This window comes from Camelina sativa, chromosome 15 (assembly GCF_000633955.1).
Source record: "Camelina sativa cultivar DH55 chromosome 15, Cs, whole genome shotgun sequence".
NCBI classification, from domain to species: domain Eukaryota; kingdom Viridiplantae; phylum Streptophyta; class Magnoliopsida; order Brassicales; family Brassicaceae; genus Camelina; species Camelina sativa.
This window is the reverse complement of record NC_025699.1, coordinates 5,352,135-5,369,906: the sequence shown is the minus strand read 5'-3', so window position 1 is coordinate 5,369,906 and position 17,772 is coordinate 5,352,135. Positions and strand designations below refer to the sequence as shown.

The following is a 17,772-nucleotide window of genomic DNA, read 5'->3' as shown; positions in this document are numbered from 1 at the left end:
AGAGTGTGTATGTAAAAAGCTGGAAAGCATTTTTTTTTTTATCACTTTTGATATTCTTTTTTGTGAGGGAGTAAATTCAGTATCGCAGTGATTTTTCAAGTACCAATCATAACCCTTACTCTTCTTCTTCATAATTTCCTCTCTCCCTTTTCATTCTACCAAGCTCAGCTAAAGTCATCGCATATTAGCATCATCGCATGTAGGATTCCCAACCTTAAATGGCATTGCCTACCAAAGATGGTTCCTCACATTTTCAAAAGGGGACCAGTATTGGAGACGCGAGTCAAGGAAACAAAGGTAGATGCAATAGTATCATCGGTTTTTCCCACCTGGTCTTTTTTGGCAAATTATGAGTATCATCGTTTAGGTTGTATTTGGGTTATTTGGAGACCAAATGTGAGGTTGACACCGGTTTTAAAGAGTGACCAAATTGTCACTTGCTCTGTTTTGCTTGATGGTGAAGCAGAGGAATTTTTCTGTTCTTTTATTTATGCAAGGAACACGATGGAAGAGAGAAGGGCATTATGGGATGATATGTGAAACCATCATGATTCTCTACTCTTCCGGAACAAGCCGTGGTTAATAATGGGTGACTTTAATGAAATATTGGATGATGAGGAGCACTCTGATTATTCTCTTTCTCTTGTTTTGCCTTCGGGTATGTGTGAATTTCAAGCTGCTGTGAGTCATTGCAACTTGAAGGATATAGGATATCATGGTCCGTTGTTCACCTGGTGCAACAAGCGTGATCATGGCCTCATCTGAAAAAAACTAGATTGTGTCCTTATCAATGATGTCTGGCTGCATCGATTCCCTCGTGCTTACTGTACCTTTAAGGCTGGAGGATGCTCTGATCACCTTCGTAGTCGAGTACAGTTAGATGTTGGTACACCTGCTCTGAAAAAGCCGTTTAAGTTTGTGAACTATGTCGCTAATCTGGCTGATTTTTTGCCTCTTGTGAGGTCATACTGGGATGAAACATAGGCTCTATTCATTTTCACATCCGCAATGTTCAGATTTATGAAGAAACTTAAAGGCCTGAAACATGATATTCGTGCCTTGACAAAGGATCGATTGGGTGATCTGGTCAAAAGAACTCGTGAGGCTCATCTGCGTTATGTACCAAGCAAGCTGAGACCTTGGCAAATCCAACTGTTTCTGCTATGCAAGAGGAGGCAGAGGCTTTCGAGAGATGGCAGTGTGTCGCTGGTCTTAAAGAGGAGTTTTTGAAACAGCGATCGAAATTGCACTGGCTCCTTGTGAGGGATCAGAATAACCGTGTTTTTCACAATGCAGTTAAAATACGAGAAGTCAAAACTCTATCCGTGAGGTTCACTGTGCAGACGGTTCTATTGCGAACACACAAGCGACCATTAAACAAGAGGCAGTCAGGTTTTTCTTTGACTTTCTTGGACAGTCTCCAAGTGATTATCCAGGAAATACTGTGGAATTGCTTGAATCTTTATTGCCTTTTCGCTGTAGTGACATTCACTCAGCCATGTTAATCAGAGAAGTTTCTGCAGAGGAGATTAGAAGTGTTCTGTTCTCCATGCCTGCAAACAAAAGTCCGGGACCGGATGGATACACGAGTGAGTTTTATAAGAGCGCATGGTCTGTTATTGGTAATGACTTCACGGTGGCGGTACAATCTTTTTTTCAAAAAGGTTTCTTGCCAAAGGGTGCAAATACCACTATTCTTGCTTTGATTCCTAAAACCGATACTGCTAGAGTTATGAAGGAGTACATGCCAATATCCTGTTGTAATATCATCTACAAAGTGATTTCAAAAATCCTTGCTAATCGTCTCAAAGGCCTACTCCCTGAGCTTATTTCTCCTAATCAATCAGCATTGTACAGGATAGGTTACTCATGGAGAATGTTCTCCTCGCATTAGAACTGGTAAAAGACTACCACAAAGAAGACGTTTCCCCTCATTGTGCCATGAAGATAGATATATCTAAGGCTTTTGACTCTGTTCAGTAGTCTTTCCTGCTTAATACGCTATACGCCTTACACTTCCCTGAACAATTCATTCATTGGATTCGGTTATGCATTTCCACAGCTACATTCTCGGTGCAGATCAACGGTGAGCTAGCAGGTTTCTTTGGTAGTGCCTGTGGACTGCGATAAGGCTGCTCTCTCGCCATATCTGTTTGTCATCTGCATGAATGTTCTATTACATTTGATAAATAAAGCAGCTGCAGAGAATAGGTTTGGCTATCACCCTAGATGTCACAACCTATTCCTCACGCATCTGTGCTTTGCGGATGATCTTATGGTTTTCGCAGAGGGCACTACACGATCAATTGAAGGTGTGATCAAAAATTTTGATGAGTTTGCAACAATCTCGGGTCTGAAGATTAGTCTCGAGAAGTCGACCCTCTATATGGCTGGGATATCTCAATCTACACAAGAGGCGATCCAATCAAATTTCCCGTTTGAAGTTGGCACATTACCAGTCTGTTACCTTGGTCTTCCACTCTTAACCAAATCTATGACCAGTCATGACTACGCACCGCTGCTTGCAAAAATTCGACATCGAATCGGTACTTGGAACAAGTAGATTCTTGTCCTATGGGGGACGACTACAGCTTATCGAGTCGGTTCTTATGAGCATTACAAATTTTTGGTCCTCTGTGTTTCGTTTACCTGGTAAATGCATGAAAGAGATCGAGAAGCTTTGTTATGCTTTCCTCTGGAGTGGTCCAGACCTTAAAACTCATAAGGCAAAGGTCACTTGGCAAGATATTTGCTTCCCGCATTGCGAGGGTGGGTTAGGTTTACGGTCTTTAAAAGTGACAAACATCGTTTGTGGACTTAAGCTCATTTGGAGGTTACTGTCTAAAGATTCATTGTGGGGAAAGTGGATCCACACCTACCTCATTCGTCAAAGTTCTTTCTGGGATATCGGTGACACGCCTACTCAGGGATCCTGGATGTGGCGTAAGTTGCTCAAACTCAGAGGTTTGGCAAAGGACTTTCACCGCAAGGACATACGAAATGGTGAGTCAACATCCTTCTGGTATGATCGATGGTCTTCGTTGGGAACGTTACATGATCTGTTAGGCGACAGGGGTTATATCGACTATGGAATCCCTAAACATACGATTGTGGCAACTATAATGTCAAACTATAGAACACGCACGACGCAGGGATGAAGTGTTAACCCATGTTGAAGCAGAAATTACAATTGTTAGAGCAAAGCGGAAACCGGATACAGAGGATTTGCATCTTTGGAAGGGAAGAACAGGATTCAAGCCTCGATTCTCGACCCGAGATACTTGGCAACAGATACGTATTGAGAAACCAAAATGTCCTTGGGCACGGGGTGTTTGGTTCCTCCAGGCTACCCCAAAGTATGCTTTTATAACTTGGCTTGGTATGCTGAACAGACTCTCGACAGGTGACTGTATGTTGAAGTGGAACAGGAATGCTGATTCTTTATGCTCTCTCTGCAAATCTTCACTGGAAACAAGGAATCATCTCTTCTTCCAGTGTCACTACTCACATCAAATTTGGTGCAAACTCACAAATGGTTTCCTTGGCACCTACTCTACATTGGACTGGGACACAATTCAGATGCTCATCACTGATACTACACTTGGTAAGCACACCCTATTGTTTCTGCGATACATGTTTCAGACAACGGTATATTTACTATGGCGAAAGCGCAAGAACCGCAGGCATGGTGAAGTCCCGACCTCTGCATCTCGACTTGGACATTGGATTGATAAGACCATTAGGAATAAGCTGTTCCTCCTTTTTGAACTCCGATAACCACCGTTTGAAGACATCCTCGCACTCTAATTTTCCACCAGAACGTAAAGCTGTCGTTTTGTTTTTAACACTACTAGAGTAAAATATGATACACTTGCGGGAAAGAACATGTTTTCTTTATGAATAAAATTTTACATTTATTAAAAAAGAAAAAAGGACCAATATTGCTTGTAAATATTCGTTTCACATCAAAGTAGATATTATTATTTAGCTAGTTGTCCCTGTCAGCACGTTTTATGTATGTTTAACTTTAACTATTCTTGGCAGTTCCTTACATTGCCAAAGGGACCACTTTCTTGCAACTCTCGAGTCTTATCTTTAGATAAATCAAGCTCCTATATACACATTTAAGTATATATCCATGCACAGTCAAATTTTTTAGTTGAAAGCTCTCGATTAATGTATTTCCACTCGAGACCTCCCAAACTTCCACGACTTGATGTTTTTCAATTCCCTTGCTAATTATTTGAGATGTATCTTATAGAAATTATATATCGTGATTAAGTACTAAGTTTTGTTGATATTCTAGAAACTAAGAACAGAGTTCACACAATCTCAAAGAACACCTTTATTAATCTTTAGGAAAAATAACTCAAAAAAACCTAAAGCTCTCTCTTCTCTCAATCTCTGTTAATAGGAAGTCACATCTTGACAACTCTATTTATAAGGAACCCTCAACTCACAATTTCTAATCTCTCTAGGAATATATTTCCTTAACTCTCATAACTTCCTAAACTCTTATTTCCAAATCTCTTTTAAACTTGCTTGTGCTTCAAGCTTATCTCAACATTCTCCTCCTTAAGCTTGAAGCTCATCTTCTCTATGTCTTGAACTCCAATGAACTCCCTCATCTCCTTGAACTTCATTTTTCCCAATGTCTTAGTAAGAATATCTGCCTTTTGTTCAGTTCCTGGTACATGCTCAACTTCAACTAGTCCACTCTCCACACATTCTCTAATAAAATGGAACCGCCTCTGAATGTGTTTGCTTCTACCATGAAAGACAGAGTTCTTTGTGAGAGCTATTGCAGACTTATTGTCAATACGAATAATAGCTTTCGCAGCTTCGACTCCTGTAATCTCACTGAGCAGATCTTGCAACCAGATCCCCTGTTTGGTTGCTTCAGTTCCAGCCATAAATTCGGCTTCGCATGATGACATAGCCACTACATCTTGTTTTTGTGAACACCAGGAGATAGGACCATCACCTAGATAGAATATATGGCCTGTCGTACTCCTACCATCATCTGGATCAATGCTAAGACTACTGTCGCTGTAACCAACTAGCCTTGGTACTCTAGAACTTCTTTCAAAGGTCAAACCGAGAGATGTTGTACCTTTGAGATATCTCAAACATTGTTTCAACACTACACCGTGTGACACTCTTGGACTATGCATATATCTGCTCAACACTCCTACACAGTAGGACAAGTCAGGTCTAGTGTGAAGTAAATACCTAAGACAACCGATTTTCTTTCTGAAATCTGTAGCATCTATCGCCTTTTCATCCTCGGCTTTTGACAACATGACACCAAACTCCATTGGTATATACTCAGGGTTGCAATCCACCATTCTCGTTTCTTCTAGTATTTTTTGAGCATACCTCCTTTGACTAAGAACAATTCCACTCTCATGTTGAATAACCTCAATTCCAAGATAATAAGTCAGCAGACCAAGATCACTCATTTCAAATTTAGCAGCCATCTCCTCCTTAAATTTGTAAATGATTGACTTGTCTGTTCCTGTGACAAAGAGATCATCAACATAAACTGCAATCACCAAGGTGGAGTCTCGCTCTATCTTCCGATACACGGTTGGCTCCTTTGAACACTTTTTAAACTGTAGCTCCTCAAGAATCTGGTTCAGTTTGTTGTTCCAAGCTCTTGGAGCTTGTCGCAGACCATAAAGAGCTTTATTCAACTTATACACCTTGTCTTCACACCCTTTGATTTCAAAACCTTCAGGTTGAGTGACATAAACCTTCTCTTGGAGTTCTCCGTGAAGAAAAGCTGTTTTAACATCCAGATGATGTATCTCCCACCCATTTGTTGCTGCAAGATTGATGAGAAGTCTTATAGTTTCAATTCTTGCAACAGGAGCAAAAACTTCCTCGAAGTCGATGCCATATTGTTGTACATAACCCTTAGCAACAAGCCGAGCCTTGTACTTGTTGATGCTGCCATCAGAGTTTCTTTTCAATTTGAATACCCATTTGAGTCCAATTGGCTTTATTCCGAGGGGTAAGTCAACCAAGTCCCAAGTATGCAGTTTTTCGATCGACCTAATCTCATCATTGCAGGCATTGAGCCATTTCTCCGATCCTCTAGCTTCAAAGAAACTCCTTGGTTCATTATTAAGACAGAGTAGAAGTGTTTCTCCTTCTTCTTCGGCGAGTAGAACATAGTCTCTGAGATGTTTAGGTGGATTGCTCTGTCTCAAACTTCTTCTTAGCACCTGTTGATTTGTCTCTGTATCAACTCTGTTTTCTGCAGGTTCGAGTTCCGTTATTACTGGTGTGTGACCATTGTTCTCAGTGTGTTCTCTCGCATCTTCAGTATCGCCATTAGTCTTTCACCAGTCTCCTGATCATTTCTCACAGCCTCTTGCTCCGATGATATACCATGATTCCCGAACTCACCTAGTGAAATATTGAAGCTTCCATTACCATCTAGCTCTGCATCGTTTTGCTTCCAGTTCCAACCTTTACTTTCATCGAAAATCACATCCCTACTCACGACAACTTTTCTCGTCTGTGGATCATAGAGTCTATATGCTTTCGAGCCTGGTTCTATCCCCAGATGAACTAACATCCTTGATCGATCATCTAATTTTTCAGCAAATGTTGATCAACTTTTGCATAACTGATGCAGCCAAAGATTCGTAGATGATCAATGCGAGGTTTCTGTTTCTTAAAAACTTCATATGGGGTCTTGTCTGATAAGGCTCTTGTAGCTATCCTGTTTAGCAGGTAAGTGGAATGTCTCACAGCTTCTCCCCATAGATAATTTGGAACTCTCATATGTTTCAGTATACTTCTTGTCATCTCCATCATTGTTCTGTTTCTTCGTTCTACAACACCATTCTGTTGAGGTGTATATGGAGCAGTAAGGTGTCTCTGGATCCCAGCATTCTCACAATACTCATTGAACTCTTGTGAGACAAACTCACCTCCTCTATCTGTTCTAAACGTCTTGATCCGAGTTCCTGTTTCTGTCTCAACATGGTTCCTGAAAGCTTTAAATTTCTCAAATGCAGAGCTCTTTTCTTTCATCAATGTGATCCACATATAACGTGAGTGATCATCAATAAGAACAAAAATGAAACGATTTCCAGCTGCTGTACTCGGCGTGATAGGTCCACAAAGGTCTCCGTGGATCAGTTCTAGAGCAGAAGCTGCTCTATAAGTAGTAGCTTGTGGAAACGTTTGTCTTGTTTGTTTTCCAAGAAGACAAGACCTACAGATCTCCTTTTCAAACACTAAGTGTGGAAGTCCTTGGACAAGCTCTCTCTGCTTCATGGATTTGATAGTTTCGAAGTTTATGTGTCCAAATCGAGCATGCCATCGGCTGGACTCACTTGCAGATACCAGGTTCAAGGACGCATTGTCATAAAAATCCATACGAATCTTGTAGAGCCTGTTCCGTGACCTTGGAGCTTTAGCAAGCAACTTCCCTTGAGCATCTCTCATTGTTAAAAATCCTCCCCTTAACCGAATATCACATCCTGCTTCAGTTGCTTGTCCCAAACTAATAATGTTGCTTTTCAAATCGGGAATGTAATAAACATCTGTCATTACACGTAACTCTCCATTCATATCAACAAGAGAAATCGATCCTTTTCCTTTTATATCAACTCGAGAATCATCCCCAAACCTCACTTTCCCTGTAACAGACTCATCCATCTTCTCAAAAAATCTTTTATCTCCGGTCATATGGTTACTGGCCCCGTTGTCTAGGTACCAGATATTGTCTTCTCTCATGTTGGTCTCAAACTTACTTGGAATACAACGCTTCTCATTCAGGAAGACGACTTCATGCATCATGAGTTCATCGGCCTCTTGTGTGTTCGCAGTATCGAGAACTTGAGCTTCTTGGAGCTTTAGTAAGCGGTCAGGACAATCATATGCAAAGTGACCTTGTTTGTCGCATCGGAAACAGGTGATGCGAGATGCATCTCTTTGTCCATAACCACGTCCTCTTCCTCGTCCTCTCGAAAAACGACCCCTCGACCTCTGTTTCGATAGTCGTTTGTATAGTCTCGATTATTATGAGCCTCCTTATGCGTGTCCATATTCGCATATATCAATTTGGATTGATCCTCATGTGATTCGACTGCATCGACAGAGATCCTTTCTTCATAGGCTTTGAGCCTCCCAATAATATCTCCAAACATGGTAGTGTTTAGATTCAGCACTTGTTCTAATGAAGCAACTATGTGAATAAATTTCTTGTGTGGGAGACAGTTAAGAAATTTCTTGACCATCTTGGATTCTTCAATAGTCACACCGAGTGCTGCAGATTTTGAGGCTATCTCCGACATCTTGCCTGCAAACTCATCTATTTTCTCTGTATCCTTCATCTGCAGTCGCTCAAAATCAGCCATAAGTGTTTGCAACCGAGCTTCTTTCACACGTTCAGCTCCTACATGTCTTGACTTGATAGCATCCCATATGCTTTTCGCTGTGTCGAGATCTCCAATCTGCAGAACGAGAGCCTCGGGAATAGACTGAAACAGAAGAGCCATAGCCATATAGTTTTTGTCTTTGTCAGCTGTCTCTGTTTCAGGTTCAATGGCCTCCCAGACTTTGTGAACCTTCAACGCAATCTTCATCTTTAAAGCCCACACCGTATAGTTTGTTGAGTTGAGCATGGGACATTGTATGGATGAAGGTCCGGCTCCTTCTTGTGGCTTGGAGGCAACGATCGCACCTTCTGACATCGCTCCCTAGGATATCGTAACGCTCTGATACCAAATCTAGAAACTAAGAACAGAGTTCACACAATCTCAAAGAACACCTTTATTAATCTTTAGGAAAAATAACTCAAAAAAACCTAAAGCTCTCTCTTCTCTCAATCTCTGTTAATAGGAAGTCACATCTTGACAACTCTATTTATAAGGAACCCTCAACTCACAATTCCTAATCTCTCTAGGAATATATTTCCTTAACTCTCATAACTTCCTAAACTCTTATTTCCAAATCTCTTTTAAACTTGCTTGTGCTTCAAGCTTATCTCAACAGATATTACGCAAAACAAATTCCACGACCTGATGTTTTGCCAATTGCCTTGCTAATCTCGATCGTTTCCCCCCTTCCTTCTGAAATGCATACCATTCACACCTATCAGATAAAATTGTTGTATGCCTACAAAACATGCACGTACTTAATTATATAAATAACATATATTTTCTGTCCGAACAGATGGTCAACATCTACATGATTACAATGGTGGGTGGGGGAATAATTATCTTAAAACAAAACAACAAACCTAGTAACATTGTTTGGTCCCCATAGCAAATACTCCACACAGATATTATCTAGCAATGGAAAAATTATAAAATTATGCGATTTAACACTCATACGTTGCATCTTGTAAACTACTATATATACACCCCTTGTATGCCTACAAAATTGAAAACCATAAAACTAAGAGCAAAATGAAAACTTATCTTTTGATCTTCCTCATCTTCTCACTTCTCTTGTCATTTTCCTTAGCCAAACAATGTGGTAAGGACGTCGACGGAGCGCTCTGCCCCAACGATTTGTGCTGCAGCCACTACGGATATTGCGGTACCACCGAAGATTACTGTAAGCAGCCTGGCTGCCAAAGCAATTGCTGGCCTCCTGGACCCAGCAGCGGCGATCTATCGGACATCATTACAAAATCTCTGTTCGAAGATATGCTTTCGCATAGGAACCATTTTCTATGCCCTGCTAGAGGTTTCTACACTTACGACGCCTTTATCACTGCTGCAAAGTCCTTCCCTGAATTTGGCACCACCGGTGACACTGACGCAAGGAAGAAGGAGATCGCCGCCTTCTTCGGGCAGACTTCCCAAGAAACCACAGGTAATAATTAATCACCAATATCAGCTTTCGATTGTTTGAAACGCAGTTTATACGTTTAAGTTTGCATGAAATTTTTTATTTATTTATTAAATGTCTTAAAAGAAACCATGTAAACTCAAACGTACGTATGACTATATTAATTTTAGAGTTGTGACAATATATTATAAATAAAAAATTTGTTGCCAAACATAATATATTGATAAAATGGACGGTTATACGTGTACGTAGGTAGAGCACCGGACGGACCATATTCATGGGGATACTGTTACAAGGAACAAGTGAATCCTAATTCAGACTACTGTGACGCGAAACAGAATGTCACGTGGCCATGCGCACCTGGCGAAAGCTACTATGGAAGAGGACCGATGCAGCTGTTGGGGAACGCCAATTACGGTCCATGCGGGAAAGACATAGGAGTTGACTTACTCAACAACCCAAACATCGTGGTTAATGACACAGTGATCGCTTTCAAAACCGCGATTTGGTTCTGGATGACTGCTCAGCCTCCCAAACCGTCGTGCCACGCCGTGATCACCGGTCAGTGGAACCCTTCTAGAGTCGACTATGAGGCGAATAGATCTCCGGGTTACGGAGTGATTACAAATATTATTAACGGCGGAAATGAGTGTGGAATTGGCAGAAACCCGATCGCCAAGGATCGTATCCAGTATTATGAGAGGTACTGTGACATGTTGAGGGTTGATCCTGGACAAAACCTCGATTGCTACAACCAACAGCCCTTTGTTAAGGAGGTCACCCTCGATGCTGCTTTTTAAGGAGGAGAGAGGATCATTATGAAGCTTTTGTATCCAAACAGTAAGCGAATATCAAACTAAATAAAGACTCTTCTATATAAAGTTAGCCATGTATCCAAGGGAATATCAAACCAAATAAGTCTCTTTTATATAAAGTTAGCTTTGTATACAAGAAGAAATATCAATCTAAATAAAACTCTTTTATATACTTGCTTTGTTTTTAGATTCAAAAGACCTTTTCGACGTCTGAAAATATTTGGTAGATCATTTTAGAGCATCTTTATTAATGATACTTAATGAGCGTTTTAATCATTTTTTATAATTAATTTATTATTAATTTAAATGTGAGTGTCTTACAAAAAGAATATTAATGTTAAACGGAAGACAAAAAAAAAATGAGGTTTACATTATTATTATTATTTTTTAAAGACATCCATCTTTTAAAAAAATTTACCAATGGAAGTGGTCTTAGGACCAATTGGTATACTTTTTAATTTGTGTAACTTAACCGATAGAGGCCGAATCACAGACGAGCATCCAACCAAAACGTAAACTTGAATTTCCCTACAGTAGTTCTGAAAATATTTTCACACAAGTAATTTAAATATATACTTTTGAAATACATTTTTGTATCATCCTCTCTTATCTTTGTATCCAAATAAGTCTCAACTAAATTCTCTACAATCTTTACAGCCAAACACAATCATTTCTTTATTTGATAATATTAATTTTCTCAAATCTATCTACCTAATTTAAAGCAATATGTTATATTAAATTAGAATTCTCCTTTCACTTTTATTTAATCTTATATTTAATTATTTGAATTACTATTTAATACATAAAGTTAATTAAATTTTAGATTTTTTCAGCATGTGATATAATTTGAATTTTTATAAACAGATATATATTTAAAAATTGTTTTGGAATTTTTGTAACCAAACAAGTATTTCCAGATATATATTATTTGACATTTGAGTTATTTAATATATAATGAATATTTACAATTAAAAGTTAAAATAACAGGCAATAAAATTATATTGTGCGAATGATTTGGATCAATATGAATATAAATTTAATTATCATTAATTTGGTGTTATACAGATAATTTATCATTTCATTATTTTGCTAACATTATGAATATTAGACTATTAGATATATTAAATTGAGTAATTTATGATAATATAGAGAACAAATTATTTTGCGGTAAACTGTGGGTTAAATCTTATAATTAACAGTCAACTACAATTATATAATCTTATACTAAACAAAAATAACACATAAATATAACTTAAATTTTGGATCTATTTGTTATAATTATTTGAATTAATTTATTCAGAATGCACAGAGTTATTGATTTATAAAACAAACAAAAAAATAAAAGAAATGGAGCTGTAGTGTACCAGGGGATAAATCCTAGATTAATTTAAATTAGAACTACAATTAATTGATAGACAAGAACCCTAAAATAAGTAAATGAACGTTCTAAGAAAATAATTTTTTTTTAGTATTATCGATTTTCTATCAAACTGTTTCTACGATTGCATATCATATCAAAACAAAAGTTTTAACTCAATCACATATTTAAAACTCATCCTATATATGGTGTCTGCACAACACAGACGACATCTAATCTAAGATAGATACCATTATTTAGCTGTTTTTTTAATCGGTTATCAGCACGTTTTAGGTATGTTTCAGCATTTTTGGCAGTTCCTCGGAAAATCGGTAATTTCATATCCCAGCTAAGGGGGTATGTTGAATTCCTACCCCAGCTTTAACATAGAGCAAATTCATACATTAAGTTCAATAAAATTCAAATTCACTACTCTAACTCGTAAAACCGTGTTAAAACATACACAAGCCGTAACGGTGTTAAGAAACCGTTAACGGCTGCTTACGTGGAAGCGACGTAAGAAACAACGTCGTTTTGAGAAATAAAAGAAAGAGCTTCTTTTGGCTAAAACGACGTCGTTTCTGTCTTCTTCTTCCCCTTTTCTTCTTTCCCGGTGATGCTGAGTTTTGGCTTCCGACAAAGTTTCTCACTGACAACGATTTTCTCGTTGAGAAAGAGAACAACGCTGGTGGACTCGATGACTCCTTCTCTTACGAGCCGCATTTTGGATTTGGGGCTTTTTCGCTCTGCCTTTAAGCTTAATAACACATGGTCTATGGAGAAGGAAGGTGACGATGAGAAGTTAAGCCGGATTGACTCGGCAGATAGTTCAGTCATCTCTGCAAAATTATTTCTCCAGTGGATTTTGCGGTGATCACTCTTTTCCCGCCGGTAACAACACCAAGGTAGTTCGATGTCTACCTTAAACCGTTCTCAATCATCTTTCTATTTTCATACGGTTTTTATTTGGGGGTTTTTAAAAGTTATTTACTTTTTGATGGTTCTTTAGGCGTTGGGTATAAAAAGTGTGCCTCTGTGTGTCACCAGAACCAACTGCTGTTTCCGGATTCAGAGATTGAACCAGAATTATAATTCCCGAGTTTCTTCATGGGATCTGTACTGTGCCGCGACGGAGGAAGTAGCCACGATGAGTATCATCGACGAACACTACCATAATAGTGGCAGAGGACTTCTTGCTCCTCCCACAAAACTTTCCTCCTCTGCCTCTGCCACCGTCGTTAAAAACAACCCTAGCAACGACACCGGTTACTACAGCCACCGTCAATCTCTCCCATACCATCATAAGCTACAAGCTATCCAAGTAATCAATCACTATCGACAATCCTCTAAAGATTTGATTTTTCTGAATCTTTTGTTGTGTGTGTGAGAGATAGTGCAAATTGGTTTGTTTTTTCGTTTGTCTTCTTGTGCAGTTTCAGCAGCTAAAGCAGAAAAGGGGAAGAAGAAACGCCAGTTGGAAAAGAAGAAAAGGAAAAGAAGAAGATAGAAACAACGTCGTTTTAGTCAAAATAAGCTCTTTTTTTGTTTCTCAAAATGACGTCGTTTCTTATGAGGCCTCCACGTAAGCAGCCGTTAACGGTTTCTTAACACCGTTACGGCTTGTGTATGTTTTAACACGGTTTTACGAGTTAAGGTAGTGAATTTGAATTTTATTGAACTTAATGTATGAATTTGCTCAGTGTTAAATCTGGAATAGGAATTCAACATACCCTCTTAGCTGGGGTATGAAATTACCAATTTTTCCGCAGTTCCTCACATTTCCAAAGGGGAGCAATTTCTTGCAACTCTCGTGACTTATATCTTTCGATAAATCAAGCTCATATATATGATACACATTCAGTTTAAATATGTGAATACAATCTTGCGACAAAGAAAAAAAAAAAAAAAAAAATCTACGCACGTTAATGTTGTTGTGATTTTGTTACCTGTGGGCCTTTAAATGGGCTCTGGTAGATGAGATTGCATAGACAAAAGTATATGTATATACTTTTGATTACAATTTACAAGTAAAGATGTTTGACAATTTCTGTGCGACTCTGCCGACACGTTTCGTATAACGTGCCAGTGTGCCGCTATCTCCACCATCATTTTCGAGTGTAAAAGCTAGGCGGTATGGGTTTCTCTCTTAAATTTTGGGTGGCTTAACCACCGATTGAGGCCGAATTAAACCAATCTAAAACCCAAATTGATACTCTTTTCTTACTACATATGCATCCAATCAAATAAGTAGTAAAACATGTTTTCATTAAATTGAACTAAAAAATTAAAACAGTGTACCAACTAAACCAGCATCAAACCAATTTGAAAACATTTTTATCCGGTACACGGCGAATTAACTGTAAGTGGATAAATTCCAAGCGTTCACGAATTGACATGTCGACGACTGAGAAACGAAAAATATCTAAAAATACAGCACCGGCCCCCTAAATAAAGTTGCGAATAATGAGAAGCCGTTTCTTACTCTTCTTCATCGTTGTCTCTCTCCCCTTGTTCATATCCTCTCTGATCGCCAGTGATTTAGGCTTTTGTAACGACGACATGGCTTTACTCGGCGGCGTTCGCGATGTCCCTTCCAATCAGAACAGTGGTGAGGTCGAGAGCCTCGCTCGTTTCGCTGTCGATGAGCATAACAAGAAAGAGGTTCCATATCTCTCTCTCTCTCTCTCTCTCATCATCTTTCGATTTTCACATCTGTTTTATGCTGTTATAGTCTTGATCCAGAGCACGATTAGAGTAATTTTGTCCCGAGTTTTTTTCTCTTGATCTCTCGATTTCAGTTACCTGTGATTGTTTGTTTGATTGAATTGATTTTTTGGGTGATGGGATGCGTTTATGTTGTGCGATAGATTGATTTTGTTGTGGATGATCTTATTTTTTTGACCGTCGTAGAATGCACTGCTTGAGTTTGCGAGAGTGGTGAAGGCGAAAGAACAAGTTGTTGCCGGAACACTGCATCACCTGACTCTGGAGATCCTCGAGGCAGGTGAGAAGAAGCTTTACGAAGCTAAAGTGTGGGTGAAGCCGTGGTTGAACTTCAAGGAGTTACAGGAGTTCAAGCCTGCCAGTAACATTACTCCCTCTGATCTTGGCTGCAAGAAAGGTATGAATATGACTTGTTACTACTGGTAGGAAAGGCAGAGATTATTGTGCTTGAGAAAGATTTTGATCATGAAATTTGGGTATTGTGGATCAGATGAACATGGATCGGGATCAAGGGAAGTTCCAGGAGATGATCCTGAAGTGCAGCACGTTGCTGAGCATGCTGTCAAGACCATCCAGCAGAGGTCTAACTCCTTGTTCCCCTACGAACTTCAGGAGGTTATGCATGCTAACGCTGAGGTATGCCTTTCTTTCACTCATCGTCACCCTTAATTCCACAAGTTTTACTCAGTGGTTTTCAATACGGAACTTGTTAGTGTTTGACAATGTTTTGCTAGAATTCATCTTATATATTTTGTAAAGAGACGAAATAAGTGTAAGTGAGATCAAATTGGCATTTAGAAGTAGCAAAGATTCTAAGCAACACAGTGGTTCTCCTTGGATATGATACTAGAGCCTGAGTCGTTGTGATTGCCAGATTAATGAATTCATTATTACAAAATACGGGACTGCAGGTAACTGGCGAGGCTGCAAAGTTCAACTTGCTTTTGAAGTTGAAGAGGGGAGACAAAGAGGAAAAGTTCAAGGTGGAAGTTCACAAGAACCATGAAGGTGCTCTTCATCTCAACCACATGGAGCAACACCATGACTAGTCCCTCTACTCTGTTTATGTACTTCTGAGTGTTGTGAACTTAACTCTGTAAGATATTTAAAATTCTGATGATGTAAACCATAAAACCTTAAATAACATATCAGGATAATAAAATTAAGAAGTTTCATAAAGCGCATACAATCTTTGGTTCATACAATAAAATGGAAGCAAGGAAGAAGATTTTGACGACAGAAGGAAGGAAGCATTTTCTAAACAAACCGCTAAACGCTGCTACTCTATATATCCTATGGTACTGCCATGCCTTAGCCTTCTTCGTCATAATCTTCTTCATCCTCGTCTATCCTCTTACCCAGACTGGCAAGCTGTGCTGGATCCAATTTGCCAATATCCATCATAGGCCATCCCGAATATTCCTCTGGGGCTGTGGCTACGCTGCTTGTTGTGCCTGTGGCTGGTGCCAGTCTGGTCTCATTTAGGTCAAGAGATTCAGAGTTGAGATCAAAGTCGATGCCTTCTTTTGGACTTTGAAGGTGTTGCTTGGTGTCTTCGTTAGATGCTGCTGAGCCATCAACGTCTTTCTTCTCATTCTCTTGTGGTGATGACTCTGATAGATGCATCTTAATACTGTCTTCTGGAGGTGGCTGTCCCACTATGGCGGTTTCTAGTTCCATGTCGCGGTTGAGACCCTCTCTTTCGGCTGCTCTTGCAGCTCGTCCACCACGACCTCTTCCCCGCCCTCTTCCTCTACCACCCCTGCCACTGGGCTTAGCATTCCCCATCTCTTGCTGCAGTGATTAACACCATACCAATATATTCAATGAATCTAAGGAAATGAATGATGAAGCATGGTATCCCAAGAAGAACATGAGCTTACCGTTTTGCTTTTCTTATATTCTTCGTCGCTGTCATTCACTTCGTCGCTGATGGGCTTCCTGTATTGATAAACCATCTCACATCAGCTTAGCACAGACTATCAATAAGTAACTGGAACATATGGAACCTAAAAAATCAAAGAAGATCCAACCTTCTCTTGGAGATGCTGCGATCATCCATGGTAACATCACCATGGCCTTGCCCTTGCGAATGACCATAGTCAGGCACCTTACTCACAACTTCCCTCAGAAAATCAAACACGTTATATCTTTCCACACAATGTTTTCTGTAAACAGCAAAACACTTTGATAAACGTGGATGCAATAGTAATATCACAAAAACTGTATGAAGAGAGCAAAAATGAACTTTATACCAAATTCGTGGTATAAAGTTCTGTAACATCAAACAAACATCCTCTCAATGTTGGACGCAGCCAAAATAGGGCCTATGAGTTGGAAGCTCTTCCGCTTAACAATATCATATTAACTCTTAAACCACACAGTATGTGAAAGCTCTAGAATTTAACAATGCATTCAACTAAACCCTTCAATGTTCTTTAGTTAAGGAAGACAAGCAAAAATAAAAGGTTAAGCAATCTGTTTAGCTTACAGGTGCAATGAGCTGACGGTCTTGGCTCCTCTTTCAAGGGTAATCTCATACGTACGATCACAAAGGTCTTGCAAGAACAATTCCAAAGATTTCGCTGTAATAACAGAACATGAAGTTTAGCCAAAAGGGTTATAAATTTCCAACAAACAATTGCTTTGAAAATGAAGTAAACAACAATAGCAAGATGACTCACAGACTAAAACAGGCACTGCCAAAGCTATCTTGCCAACATCTTCATCAGCTTGCATAATCTTTTTAATACGGGCCTGAATATATAGCAAATAGTAAAAATCAGACAACACTAAGCGCGCTCTGTATAATCATCAATCATATTAGATAAACAAAAATACAATAGGAACCAAAATGGAGAGTCAGAATCTGTTAATGAGACTATAAAGCATATTTGATATTTCAGCCTGAGCTCAAACACGATAAAACATCATCAACAATATCTTAACTTATGAAATCATCAGAGGTTACAACAGGAAAAATATTCCATAGCGGATCTTGACAACACATATCACTAAAGCTGTATAACAAACCAAAAAAAAAAAAAAAAAAAAAGG

At 39.1% G+C, this 17,772-nt stretch overlaps 3 protein-coding genes across 3 annotated transcripts; 2 read left to right on the top strand and 1 right to left on the bottom strand.

Annotated features, from left to right (window-relative positions):
- Positions 9,399 to 10,806, top strand: LOC104745466 (basic endochitinase B-like). The gene is made up of 2 exons (XM_010466715.2): positions 9,399 to 9,843; positions 10,072 to 10,806. The coding sequence occupies exons 1-2, from the start codon at positions 9,432 to 9,434 to the stop codon at positions 10,617 to 10,619; spliced, it is 960 nt and encodes a 319-aa protein (XP_010465017.1). The 5' UTR covers positions 9,399 to 9,431; the 3' UTR covers positions 10,620 to 10,806.
- Positions 14,373 to 15,894, top strand: LOC104745464 (cysteine proteinase inhibitor 6). The gene is made up of 4 exons (XM_010466713.1): positions 14,373 to 14,652; positions 14,902 to 15,112; positions 15,206 to 15,351; positions 15,627 to 15,894. The coding sequence occupies exons 1-4, from the start codon at positions 14,455 to 14,457 to the stop codon at positions 15,762 to 15,764; spliced, it is 693 nt and encodes a 230-aa protein (XP_010465015.1). The 5' UTR covers positions 14,373 to 14,454; the 3' UTR covers positions 15,765 to 15,894.
- LOC104745465 (dr1-associated corepressor-like) lies at positions 15,857 to 17,472 on the bottom strand (the record flags this gene model as incomplete). Its single annotated transcript, XM_010466714.1, is given in 5 exon segments — positions 15,857 to 16,509; positions 16,599 to 16,656; positions 16,749 to 16,883; positions 17,207 to 17,300; positions 17,400 to 17,472. Coding segments are annotated over 5 exon segments (843 nt in total), but the record flags the coding sequence as incomplete, so codon positions are not given.